The following is a 13,153-nucleotide window of genomic DNA, read 5'->3' as shown; positions in this document are numbered from 1 at the left end:
GTAAAGCTGCTTGAAAATGGCCATTACAGGCCTCAATACTACAGTGTTTTCTGGAGTAAATCTGCTATGTGCGATGCAGCATGTGAAGTGCAGGCCTGAGCTGTGCTTGCCAGGTACTGCTGATTTATGGGCCCAATTAAAAGATGTCATGAAAAAAAAAACCATCAGAAACCTATCATCAAGCATGGCTGCAATGCAAAAACACAGCCTGGAAATTAACCTTCCCTGGAAAACAGAGCAGAAAGCAAAAGGAAACTTTCCAGGCTCTACATACAAATGAGGACTTGCCTGTGACCATTCTAGGCTGATGAATTCTGTGCTGATGGTTGGAGAAGACAATCTTAGCAGTCTTTCCAACCATAATGATTCTACAACAAGCTACAGAGCCACTGTGTGTACCTGTTACAATATATTTCTTGTATACATCTTATATTTCACCAGATCCTCATTTTTCTACCATCTCTCTGTACTCACCTTACCAGTCCCAAGTGCAATTCATGACAGGTAGAGAAAAATCATTAAGAATTGCCACCTCTCCTTCCACCCACAAACGGTGCAAAGCTGGTTATCCCCGCAGCCATCAATGCCTGCTCTGCTTCCCTCCCTCCAGGGCTGACAGCTCCCTGTGTGGTATTTTTGTTTTGGCTTTAAATCACTGCTCAGCTTTCAGCTGTTACTGATTTATCATCAAGATGTGACCCAGTTTTGATGCTGATTGAAAGGAAACTAAAGCTAGGAATGTCAGAAGATTATCTTCCTCTAAATTAAATCAGCATCATCCAGATTAAACGGGGAGAAAGAGCACCTATAGTCAGTGAAAAATCAGATACTCCACACACAAACAAATAGTAAACATAAGCTTGAAACACAGTATTCACACCTTGCTTAATGTTGTGGGACCTCTGAATCTGAAAGTATTGTTCCCACAGCCTTTAACAGTGAATTGCTCCACAATGGGTATTTTTGAAGAGCACAGTAAAACAAATGACTACAGACTTCACTTGGAGTACTGCAATTACTCTTGTGATTATGGGATCTGACAATCATATGATACCTAACTGCTGCAGTAAAGCTACACTTACCTCAGTAAATGCACACACAGACACACTGAAACACATTCATACACTGAGAACACCAGGGATGCACTCTAGAATGTTTGATTCTCCTTACCTGAGCAGAACTGAACAACCAGGCTTCAAGTGCATACTTCCCCCCCACACACAATTCTAACAACAAACCATTGTCCCAAACAGGTCATACCTTCATCTCCCATATTTCTGGGCTTCCAGAAACAACACTTTCCTCTGACAACTATGAAAATACACTGAGCCTGATATTCAGAAATGAAACAGGAAAGTCACATTTCACACTGTTGTAATTCCTTTTGTGTCTTCAGCTCTTCTCCTCCACAACCTCTTAGCAGTGGTGACTTGCATACAAAGAGGGGGGGAAAGTCCTCAAGAGCCTCCTGACTAATGAGCTGCAATGCTCTCCTAAAGCGAGATGATTTAGTCATCATTAAAGAAACCAACATTACAGAACACGGCACATATGACAGTCTTAAGATCAGCAGAGCACATTAAAACGTGTGCAAACAGGACTTGTGAACTTCTCACAAAAGCCACAAACATGATAAATTTTTCAATCTAGGCTCCACAAGGAGGAGATCCCAAAATATAGGGGGTTTTAATTGTATTTTTTGTATTTCTGATGACTGTTTTCCTGCTCTGCTGCATCCATATATAATGCCCTTCTGTTCTTCGCTGCAGAATCTGGCAGTTTAATAAATTACTGCTTGCAGAAAAAGGAATGTGCTCATTTTAGCACAGAACATCAGATTCCCAAAATGCAGACCAACTTTGAAACAAGAAAAGACAGATTTTAGAATGCAAATGGTATTACTATCATAAAGAAAGTAAGGCTGCTATGTGCTAGTGATTACAACAGCCATCTCTAAAGAAGGCTGAATCATCCTTAGCAAGAAGTATAAAAGGTTATCGACACGTGGTTTAGAAAGCTGCAGCAGTAAGAAAAGGAAAGGATCAAAAGAATAAAACAATGAAGAAGGGGGAAAAAAGGAAAAGGAGGGGAAAACAACAACAAAAAAAAAACACGGAGAAAGAACATTCTGAAGATGAAAAATAGATCAACTTGTACCAGCAACAGAAAACACCCTGGGGCCATTCTCTAGTTCTCATTCTTTCACAAGCTGCATTTTTATCAGCAAGAAGAAAATGAAGCAAAATTACCATCACGTTGTGCTTTACCTCTAAACCTTTTCTCTGTCTCTCACAAGGCTTCGGTAATTATTTAGATAGCACCACAGGCAGTGACACTGTCATGGGAGCCCTGGCAACTGTGCTTACACAAAGGAGTGTGGAAGAAAGGTGTAGCTGGCACCCAACTTCATTTTCTGTGGTGCACATGTAGCACATCTCAGCCCTCAGACACAACAGGTCTCCCCAAGCTCAGGATTCTTTTAAAAGGTGTGTTTAGCCAGTTGTATTTCACACATACCATTAATACAAAACCCATGGAAGGGAACGTGCACAACCAGGTGCTGTTAAAAATCTTTCGACACCTCAGCCTCATCTGCTCCCCCTTCCCATCCAAGAATGACAAAGAGCAAACACCTTGCAGCCAGAAAATTGGATGGATGGGGCTGAACGGATGCAATTTCACAGTTGCAGGCTTTGAAATTAAGTCAGGGAATGCTGCATACAGTGATTGAACTGACTGCCCCAGAACTGTGTGAGGAGACAGCAGTGCTCCCAGCTACCCAGCGTGCAGTTCCAAAACCAACATGCTCATCTTAGAATTATACCTGGAAATGACCCAGTTTAATTTGCTCCCTTTCAAAACACCAACAGCAGCATTTTGCAAAGGATAACACTTCCAGCTCAGCATTTATTTTCAATCAGAGAAGCCAAAATAATCAAACGTAAAACTATTGATACCAAACACGGAGATAATCACAGAGTTCACCTAAACCAGCATTACAGCTGCAGCGTGGATCATTGTGACCCACAGGATACACATGGCTTATAGGCAGCCTTGGTAACATCTCTTGGAGCAATGCCTGTCTTTAAATGAGGAAGTTTTTTCTTCGTTCTTATTAAAAATAGACTGAATGCTGTAGGAATATAAAGCTGTCCTTGATATTTCTTTCTGCAATGGCCTTGCCTTACAAAGCATTGAAGAACACTGCTGTAAACTCCCTGCTCACCCACCAGACAGATGAGTTGAGACTGAACACTTTCTTCCTACACACATTGCCCGAAGTAATTCTAATTTCAAATAATCCACCTACTGGAAAAATTTTAAGCCATCCTTAAGGAAAGGCTTTTTTTAGATATAACTGACAGCCACCTGAATGCTTATTGTTAGCACATCTATTGAAAACATGAATGAACTTATAATCAAGTTACCATGGATCATCATGGTACTGCACACCATCAGGGCTGCGGTAATTCATCATCTTCATACCCAGACCATAGTAATTACAGAGCACTGAGCCCCACTTGGAACAGCAAAGGAATTTCAGGCCACGAGATACAAAATAAATTGCTTTATTATGGATTTGCTGTAGTGTGAGGATGTTCACAGTGTTCTCTTCGCTCTTGATACACTGCTAAGCTGCCGTGACTGGATTGCGGTTCTAAATGCTACAGCTTTCAATGAAGTCACTTTGTACAGTCTGAAATATCTGGAGTAAATCTATTTCTTCTTAACGTTTCTAATCTTAGTTTATACCCAATCTCAAGACACAAAAAACAGCTGAAAACTGCATCATTCAATAATTACTGCTGACACAAAACACAAAATCCCACTGTACCAGCCAGCCCAGCCAGCTACCCAAGGGCACAGTTTGGTCTGCTTCAATGCAGGCAAACCAAGACTCTTACCTGCTTGGGGCTCTACTGTCTTGTTGGATCCTGCATCCATAAACACAAACCGTCCGCCGCCAAAATCTTCAGCATAGTCAGAGAGGTAGAGCAGTGAAGTATAATCAAAAGAGCCATAAGTCTCCTAGGAGCAAGTCAACAATATCAGTTATGTTTATACAAACACTATATACAAATAATGAACTAGTATTTTACCTTTATTACTTCTGACCTTGGAGTTTCCATAACTAAATGCCTCTACTGATCTCTGTCATCCTACATATAAGGATTGGAAAGACCACTAAGATCATCTAGTCCAGCCACCAGCCCATACCCACCACATTTACTGAACAGCCAGTAAAAGACAGTGTCAGAATTTATACCTGTGCACCAGATCAAACATATACAAAGGCTCAGAACTCTTTGTATTATTTCAAGATAGAATTTCACCATAATACTGACAATGACACCCAAAAACAGTCTTTACATGACTAATCCTTCCTCCTGGCTGATCAGCTAGAGGTCTCTGGAAGCCTCACCTTTTTCACCAGCCTTCATTCAAGAGCTTCATGGTAACAGACAGATACTGACTTTCCCAATAATTACACACTTGTGTGAAAAGGGGATGTTCCTCCAGGTTTTGTTTTAAAACCTTCAAATACAGCCTTCAAAGTCTCTGTTTCCTCTCAGCCTACAGATCAAAAACCCATTTTTAAGTATAAAAGAATGACTTTCATTCCTGTTCAAGAATTATCTTTTTTTTTTTTTTTAAGTTACACTCATTACTGCCAGTTATATTTTGGCTCAACATCAGCTGTACAAATTATTCTATAAAGACAATGATTAACAGAGAACACAGCAACAGATGGCATAGGAAGACATTTTCATTCATAGAATCATAGAATTTCTCAGATTGGAAAAGACCTTAAGATCATCAAGGCCAAGCATGACCCAACCATACCACCCTAACCAACAACCCTTTGCTAAATCATGTCCCTGAGCACTACATCTAAATGGTTTTTACTGATTTATTATTTTTACGTACTTATTTATTCTTACTCATTGTGTTACTTTACCACAATGGCTTAAAGAAAAATGCCAAATCCAGCAATAAACAGTCCAAGGCACAAGAATGAAGAACGTTTTGTGACCCTCTTGTCCCTGTATTTACCCAAACCTTGTTAGGAATATAATGCAGTAAACATGCCACTGCAGCACCTCTAAACAGCCAATCTACAGCCCTACTCCCACAACCAGATTTGCAAAACTATTTTAACCCTCATTGTTTCCATGACAAAAACTCCAGTTACTGTAAGGTTTGGCTTGTTTAACTTGGGGAAGAAAGGCTAAAAAGGCTGTGATTGCTGCCTACACAGGGATGGGAGGAGTTGGAACTGGGAGAAGGGAGAGGAACAAGACTGATTAAGAGGGTCCATAAAAACTAAAATAGGTGTAAACTGATGATGTAGTAGTTTAGGCTAAAAGTTAGTGAGAATATGCACTTAGGTTCCAGAATAGCTTCTTCAACAGAAGAAATTCAAGGAAAAACAAAATAAGCCTGATTTTATGATAGAGCCTGACAAGCCTGTGAAGGATGACAGGATGCTTGCCCACAGGACTGCAGAATTCATCCAGTTCCACATCTTAGAGAATATTTTAAGACTACTGCACTGTCAGGGTTGCGTATGCAACAGCAATTCCATTATAAATCAGATATTTGATGTTGGAAAGGTTCAGCTCCAAACAAATTCCATCCAAGATGAAGCTCCACATCTTAAGCCAATGCTGTATTTGATTTATCTTGCTTATAAAGTCAATACGATTAAATGATTCATTCAAGTGATTTAAGGGTTTTCATTCCCATGTAACTAAAAACCAAATGAATTTTAAGGGGAAAAAAAATCCAAAGCCTCATACACACATAATAGAACCGTGCTGTTCCATTATGCACTTAAAATCTTCCAAACTGAGGATAGTGAGATGGAGAAGTGTAATTGCTGTATACTCAGCAGCTCAGAGAAAAAGGTAAAATGTGCTCATGAGCTCCAAGGAGACAACTCAGTTTGTTTTCTCAGCTGCAAAGCTCAAAACACCAGGCAGGCTGATTGCAATGAAAACACTGTGAAACTACACAACTTGTCTAACCCATTTAGCCTTCTCTGAAATATTTTCTGACCCACTGACCTACCTGTTTGAATACAGTTTCCTGCATAGCTTTGAATCCTAAATGCCATATAGCCAGACCAGCTACATTTATTTTTTTAACCTCTAAATACACAATATAGATGTACATTGTACAGATACACACACAAAATATATACACCCAATTACATATAGATACATTTGATACATTAACCTGCAGTAGGTTAAAGTCACATGCAGACATATATTCAACATATGGTAATTCTTCCTGAAGGCTATGATCTGGTAAACAGAAATCACAGCTTTTTAAACAAAAAGCAACCAGAAGCCGGTCTGAGCTTGTCTGCACAATCCCCCTTGCCTCACTTCTTTCAAACAGCACCTGAATTTGACATTACCATTCACAGAACGGCTTGGGTTGGATGGGACATTAAAGCCCACACTGTCCCAACCCCTGCTACGGGCTGGCTGTACCCGGCCTTGGGCACCTCCAGGGATGGGGCACCCACAGGTTCTCTCTCACCATATTTTCCAAACCTAAGTTGCTTCCAGCAGCATCACAAAAGAGTACAAAAGCATGTGCTAGCATTGCGAGCAACAACAGATGTGCTCCCTTTAGATTCTTCCATCATTTTCAAGGTAGGGATGTTTCACTACTGTTTCTTTTTTTCAGTCTTAGATGTTTCAGGTCGTAGACTTCAAGGTACACTACCCATACATAGAATATAGCACTGAGGCATATCTTAGATTTTGATGGGCTAAGTTCTATTTGGTTCTTTCTTAGGTGATTCTTAAAACTCAAGGATATGATTTTGTCTATTTTAAACAAAATACAAACAAAATTCAGGTTGCTTAAAGCACTAATAACTCAATATTAATTATAAATCACGTAAGACCACTGAGAAACCTGAAGTATTAAGCCATGAGTCTAGAAACTGAAAATCATACAGCAAAAAGAAAGTTGTGGTATTGACACCCTAAGAAAAAAATCCAACAATAAAACATAGAATTTTTAATAGGGTACCACATCCCCCCCTGCAGAAAAAAGGTCTTGGATTGGCTTCTAGAATTTGTTTATCTTTCCTTTAGGTTCCTTGACTGAATGATTTTTATGAGCACAAGTTCTCAAGCATGTCTAACTGCTGAATGCAAAATAACTTTAAAGAGATCTAATAATAGCACAGAACATTTGCATCCCATTAAAGCCTCCTACCTACCTTGTCAATGTGTGGGTGCCAGTATTCATCATGTGTTGTCTTGGCTTCTGTGCTGTTTATTCTAGAGAAGAACGTTGGCTTAGTCAGGTACATGGAAGAAGAGCTGATACCAAACGCCTCAGCAATCTTCTGTTGAATTCTCTGTCTCACATCACTGCAAAAAACAGAACACAGCAGACTGAGGGTTGGAACAGTGCAGAGGCCGCATCTAAACAGTGACACATCTTTCCTGTTTCCTCTGTGTGCTCCTTCATTCACTGTCACTGCTTCCTCAGATAGCAAGTGAATTTATACCTCACATTCCCGGTTTATTTTGCCTTAAACTATAGAGAATTACTACATTAAAAAAAAAAAAAAAAAAAAAAAAAAAAAAGAGAGAATTTGCAGTTTTTTGTCTCCTGTAGTGCAGATTTTATGATCAGCACAAGCAGCCCGTTTTCCTAAGAAATCCTCTGCTTCTTCTTTACATATAGTTTTCTCCCCATTTAACACATTCTTAGGTACTCTATTAGTCATCTTTTTCTTCAAGGGCTTCAAAAGAAGCACCAAAAAACCAATACTCGGACCATACACACTGCTCGTTCTGCATCTTTCCTGTGTTAGACATTTCTCTACTAAACTGTAATTGGATTTAAGTTTTCAGCAGTCAATTCAAGCTATTTTAGATGTGAAATATAAAAGCCATGAAATGAAGTTAGAGATGAGATTATCAGATATTTGCATTATCAGATACATGCGCAAACTGATGTTTCAAGTTGGAAGCTCCATAATGGCTGCATTTTGTAAAAGTGACACCAAGAAAAGCTCTATGGACCACCAGCCCTTCTCCTTCTGCCTGTGGGTGCCTGGTCTATTTGCATGCCTTCCTAGAAATAGAAAGGAAGCTGCCTTATGCTTCCCAAAAAGCATTAGATGTAGTTACTCATTTCACTTCATCATGACTTAAAGGCAGCAGGCACTGAGCAGCCCAGCACAGGAATTAACAGCCTGACCCACAGTGAAGGAGCCCCATTCCTAGTTTGTATGGCTGCACCAGCCAGCTGGAACAAGGTCTGAGTTAGCTGAGCCACAGTCTTGACACGACTTTAAATCTCCAACAGTTGTATTGCTCCCTAAGCAATGCTGCTTCCTCTTTTGGGTTGATTCCTTTCCTGCTTTCAAAAACTTCATATGAAAATTTGCTGTTCTGTGTTCATAAGGCTCTGCTAAAGCTGCATTCCTCTTTGAGGCATCTGTGCAATGGCTTCAAGCAAGACTGTAAGTTTTGCAAACCAAGCAGATAAAGCTCTGCTTCACTCTTCCTGAAGCACAAAAACTCACATCAAAGATAAGGAAAAACTCAGAAGTATGTTGCAGAGAGAAAATAAGCACATTTTTTAAAAGATAACTTATATATAAGAAACAAATTCAAGTAGACAGCGAAAACAGTGAACGGGGAGATAATAATGAAGCAAGTAAGGTGAAGGTCTAAGCACAGACTCAAGTTTTATCATGATTTTGTGGCAGCACCTGCCTCCAGATGACCCAGCAATAACTGGGTCTGTGGGCAGGGAGCACCATGGTGGCCTCCTCTTCCCCTGTGTGCTGCTGCCTTCATATACTGAATAAACTGCAGATTTCCACTGATACTTGAACAAGCAACCCATACTGCAAAGACTTGCTGGAATAAAGCCCCAAGCAGCAATGCACCTTTGAGTGCCTAAATGCACCTTCCTTCTTGAGCACATACTTGAAACACACAGAAACTACAGGAAATTCCTAGTTCAGCCAGCTCTCTACATAGGGAGTTTAATACATACTTTCTAATAATAAGAAGTGAGACAAAAAGAAGTATGTAGACACCGGTTTCCAGCTTAATGCACCAGCAGCCACAGAAAGAACTGAAAGAACTAAGTGTCAAACATCCCTCAAAGATACAAGCTTGGTCAGACCAGAAAGAAAAGAATATATACATATGGGCACATATATACTGTTAGTTCCCCCCTCTGTTCATTCTGTGTCTGTGCCTTAACAAGTGGTGAAGTTCCTGGAATAAATCTTTGATGGTAGTGTTTTCTACTGAAGTCATAGCCTTAAAAACAAACACGCAGATTTAAAGGCCTTGCTTCTGGATAAAGATGCATCTATTACATGAAAGAAGAGGAACCGCTGCAATATGCTTGGCAGACAGAAGAAAAAGCATTAGTTTATGAAGCAACATAATTCTGACACAGATAGTTTAGAAATCAGCTTCCTGGCTCAAATGCCTACTCAGATTTGTTATTGTTGTAATCAGTAATACCCAGACATGAATTACATTCAGTTATTTCTCCCTAGAGTGTATTTTTAAACAGACCTTGGTAGGTGAATGAAAGTAATGTAGATTAAATGCTCCCAAGAACAGCATAAAATCATTCATTAGCGACATAATGAACTGCAGACTGCATTAAAGCATTGCCACTGGTATGAACAAAAGCATTTGATATGGATTGTATGAGATTTGTATCCAGTAGACTGAAATATCTCCTATACTGGCACGCAACACCAATGTAATATTGATGTTCTCTAACAAAACAGGGATCAGAAACCAGCATGATCTGCTGTCTAGGACACCTCTTGCCCATTTACTTTTGTTATTTTTACAGATTCTTTGATCTTCCACAGAACGGAAGGCAGCACAAAGACTATTACTTGCAAATTATTCTCCACTGTCTTGGTGAGGCAGACACTTTTTCCTTTCTACCTTCTAAATTCAATTGTAATCAAAAAGCATAATATTTTTGTGATGTGTTTGAGTGCAGAAGTACATGTCATCAACAATGATAGCAGTATCTAAAGACATTTAAGTCAAATAAGTTTTCAATGGTTAATATTTAAGACAAAATAACTATGCTCATAAAACTAACATGGAACATATCTATCAATTAACCTACTTGAATACTTAATTCTCCTTCTGCCACTAGAGGGAGGTCAAATTCCTTCACAAAGGCAAGAAAAATGATCAGAAAAAGCAGAAAGTCATTAAAATTAGACTAAAAGTTCAAGCCAGGCACATTTTAAATTATGAGAAAGTAACTAAAATGCTTAACTAAGATTTATTGCGTCTAGTCAATAAAAGAATGTTTGCTCCTAACCTTTGGTGACAGACTTTCAGAGACACATGGAACTCATTATATTTGTTGTCTTCATTAAGTATATGAGCAGGTCTACAGGAAAGCTGAAAGCATCAGATGCCAAAGTTATTACATTATAGCACTATTTCATATTCTGGCTTCTTTGGGAGGAAAGTATGCTCTGCTTCCCACAAAGTTATTTGAAGTGCTTCCATTTCCTGCTTTATCGTTTTTAATGTTTTCCTATGCTTTACAGCCCCCCCAATAAAAAAAAAAACAACGTTCCTATTGTGATAATCACATAAGACTGTCTTTATCACCTAGTGTCTCTTGGATAACAGATGCCAAATAGGAGTGATAAAATAGTTTACATTTCAGATAACATGATCTGAGAACTCAGGCAAACAGTTCTCTGTTTGCAGGGCTGAAGCTGGGTTTCAGCCACCAACTCCTCAAGCAGGAAGGGAAATGCAGTGCTGCCACCATCTGATTCCACTTACACCATCAAGATCAGCCTGACATTGGTGATACATCTAAACCACATCTGCTGTTTTGGACTTCAAACATCTTAGTTCTCAGTGATTACTACTCTGAGCTTCAAGTTCAATTCAGTGTCTGAACCCATCACCATGGACAAGCCCCTCCTTCTTACACTATACAGAAAATACCACACTTTGTAGTTGATTCAGCAGTCACTGAAATTTTTTTACCGATATAAAGCAAAATCCTCTTCCGTGAAGATGTCTTGAATTTTGTCCCCAAAGTACCTGGAAAATTAAATAACAATCTAAAATAGCTGTTACTGAACCAAACTGCCCAGCAAACCATGCTGTATTCTCTCCCCATTTGTCCATGTGTAAAGACACAAAGCTAAAATCCCACAAAGGCTCGAGTGCAAAATTCCCAAAGCATTGCTCAAAGATCAAATGCTAAAAGATTAAAGGATCAAGATACAGCAACTGATAATGGAATTCGCAAGGCATGAAAAATGTCCCCTCCCACAACATAAGTGTTAAAGAACTCTTATATCTATGCTATTTCATCCGCTGCCAATCAACTATGGGATGTAACTGTGGAAGTGGGGAGGGAAAACAAACACTAAAAAAATCCCCCAAACTATCATTTGCTGGTGCATGAACTCTAGATATAAAGATAAGCCCAGTTCAAGAAGAGATAAAGCTGGTTTTCCAGCCACAGCAGCTTGTCAGCTAGCTGTGGAAAATGTGGTAAATCTAAGCAATTCTCCAGCTGGCAATGCCAAATCTTTCAGCCCCTGTGGACTGAATACTGAAGGTGTAGGATTACAGGAGGGACAGCAAGTCAAAGGCTCACATTACCTGTACAGATTAACAAACTGCTTCCCTAGTGAAAGAGCTCCGGAGTGCAAGTCCAAAATCGATGCCTGGGAAAGGAAAAAAAAAGTCTGAGAAGGTTTTATCATTATTTAGCAAACTTCAATAATTGTCCTGTTGGCTTTCACTTGCCTTACCCTCCCAAGTATTAGTTTCTAGCTTCACATCCAAAATATTAATGCTTATTTTACAACAAGCCTCCTCCAGTTTGTACTATAAATGATCCTAAGATTAAGGCACCATATGGATAAATCACAAAAGTACTATTCCTGAGACTCAAATCCAGCATACAGAACTGCCAGAGCCTTCCTCCAGACTGAAGGTTAGACACTGAGTTCCTGGACCCTTCTTAAAAACATTCCCCTTTCACATAAAGATGACTCATTTTCCAATATTTGTGAAGTGCTCAAATAGCAACACTAATATTTAACTTGCTCAACGTTTGTTATTAAGATTTCTTCACCGTGTGTTGCTGTGTACTTTTCGTGTTTAAAACAGAGAAAAGTTTGCTTTAATGAACAATAACAATTCCAAGGCTTGCCAGAACCACTTTGTTATTCCAATTTCTAAACTGCTGTAAACTGTATGAGCAAACCAAAGAGTGAAAAGATTTTACATATGGAAAAAAAAATAGATCAATCCATTTCTCCATTTGACTCAAGCCAAATACTACTGCTGAGCTCCAGACCAAGCCAAAAAGATCCGTATTCAGATCTGCTATATAGAAAGCTACCTCTCAGGGTTCTTAAATACTTTCCTAAGCTGAAGGAAGTACACCGTTGGATGTCCTTTGCTGTCCAGAAAATACATGGTTTTTCCCTGTAATTTAAACAGCAATTAAAAATAGGCCTAATTCATAGTTGCCTTCCTTGCTGCACTGAAAACATCAAGTAGCCGCACTGAATTACCCTGACTGACACCAACATTATAATGACATCTTTGAGGTACAGTATCCCGGAAAAAGCATTCTCATCTTGGATGAGCATAAGTTTTACTCAGGCTTCAGAAGTAATATTTTAACTTCATTGGTTTCTGGTTCTGTACAATAATCTAAGTTACATCTGGAACAAGTAAAACTGCTCTCTTCTAGCTTCAAAAATATGCTTGTGGACACGCCTTTTCCAAACTTAATGATTTTATGAGATGATCCATTTATGAGACATGGTTTAACAGAAGTGCTATAGAGAAGAAATTAAACTTTCCTTAAAAAAAAAAAAAAGGAAAGGTTCCTTTGAAACTTAAGTGTAGTTAGTATCACATTTTCCACCCTCTTGCTGCAAAAAAGATTCAGAAAGGCCACATAAATAGTCACCTTTTACAGCATATGGCAAAAAGGACCAATTTCACTACCTCACAGGGCAAGGCACATTGCCCAGTATAAACTGACAGCTGTCTCAAAGTGCCTGCTGGTTGCTAGGCAAGAAAAAATGAAGCTATGGGGTCTCAGCAGACATACATGATAAAGT

The 13,153-nt window shown here is 39.2% G+C and overlaps 1 protein-coding gene across 6 annotated transcripts in view; it reads right to left on the bottom strand.

Annotated features, from left to right (window-relative positions):
• OGFOD3 (2-oxoglutarate and iron dependent oxygenase domain containing 3) overlaps positions 1-13,153 on the bottom strand; it is a 29,641-nt gene that overhangs the window by 8,910 nt on the left and 7,578 nt on the right. For all 6 annotated transcript variants that reach the window (XR_014936757.1, XM_085522745.1, XM_085522749.1 and 3 more), the window contains 4 exons: positions 11,673-11,737; positions 11,046-11,102; positions 7,244-7,397; positions 3,906-4,029 (listed from right to left, as the gene is read on the bottom strand). Coding sequence is in view for 5 of the 6 variants with exons in the window: in XM_085522745.1 (XP_085378871.1) it covers positions 3,906-4,029; positions 7,244-7,397; positions 11,046-11,102; positions 11,673-11,737 (400 nt within the window). In the remaining variant the exon portion in view is untranslated. The remainder of the gene's footprint in view (positions 1-3,905; positions 4,030-7,243; positions 7,398-11,045; positions 11,103-11,672; positions 11,738-13,153) is intronic.

This window comes from Coturnix japonica, chromosome 23 (genome assembly GCF_054131305.1).
Source record: "Coturnix japonica strain WE chromosome 23, WE-NBRP24, whole genome shotgun sequence".
Taxonomy (NCBI): Eukaryota; Metazoa; Chordata; class Aves; order Galliformes; family Phasianidae; genus Coturnix; species Coturnix japonica.
Note: the sequence above shows the minus strand (reverse complement) of the source record. Positions and strands in the feature narration are given on the sequence as shown.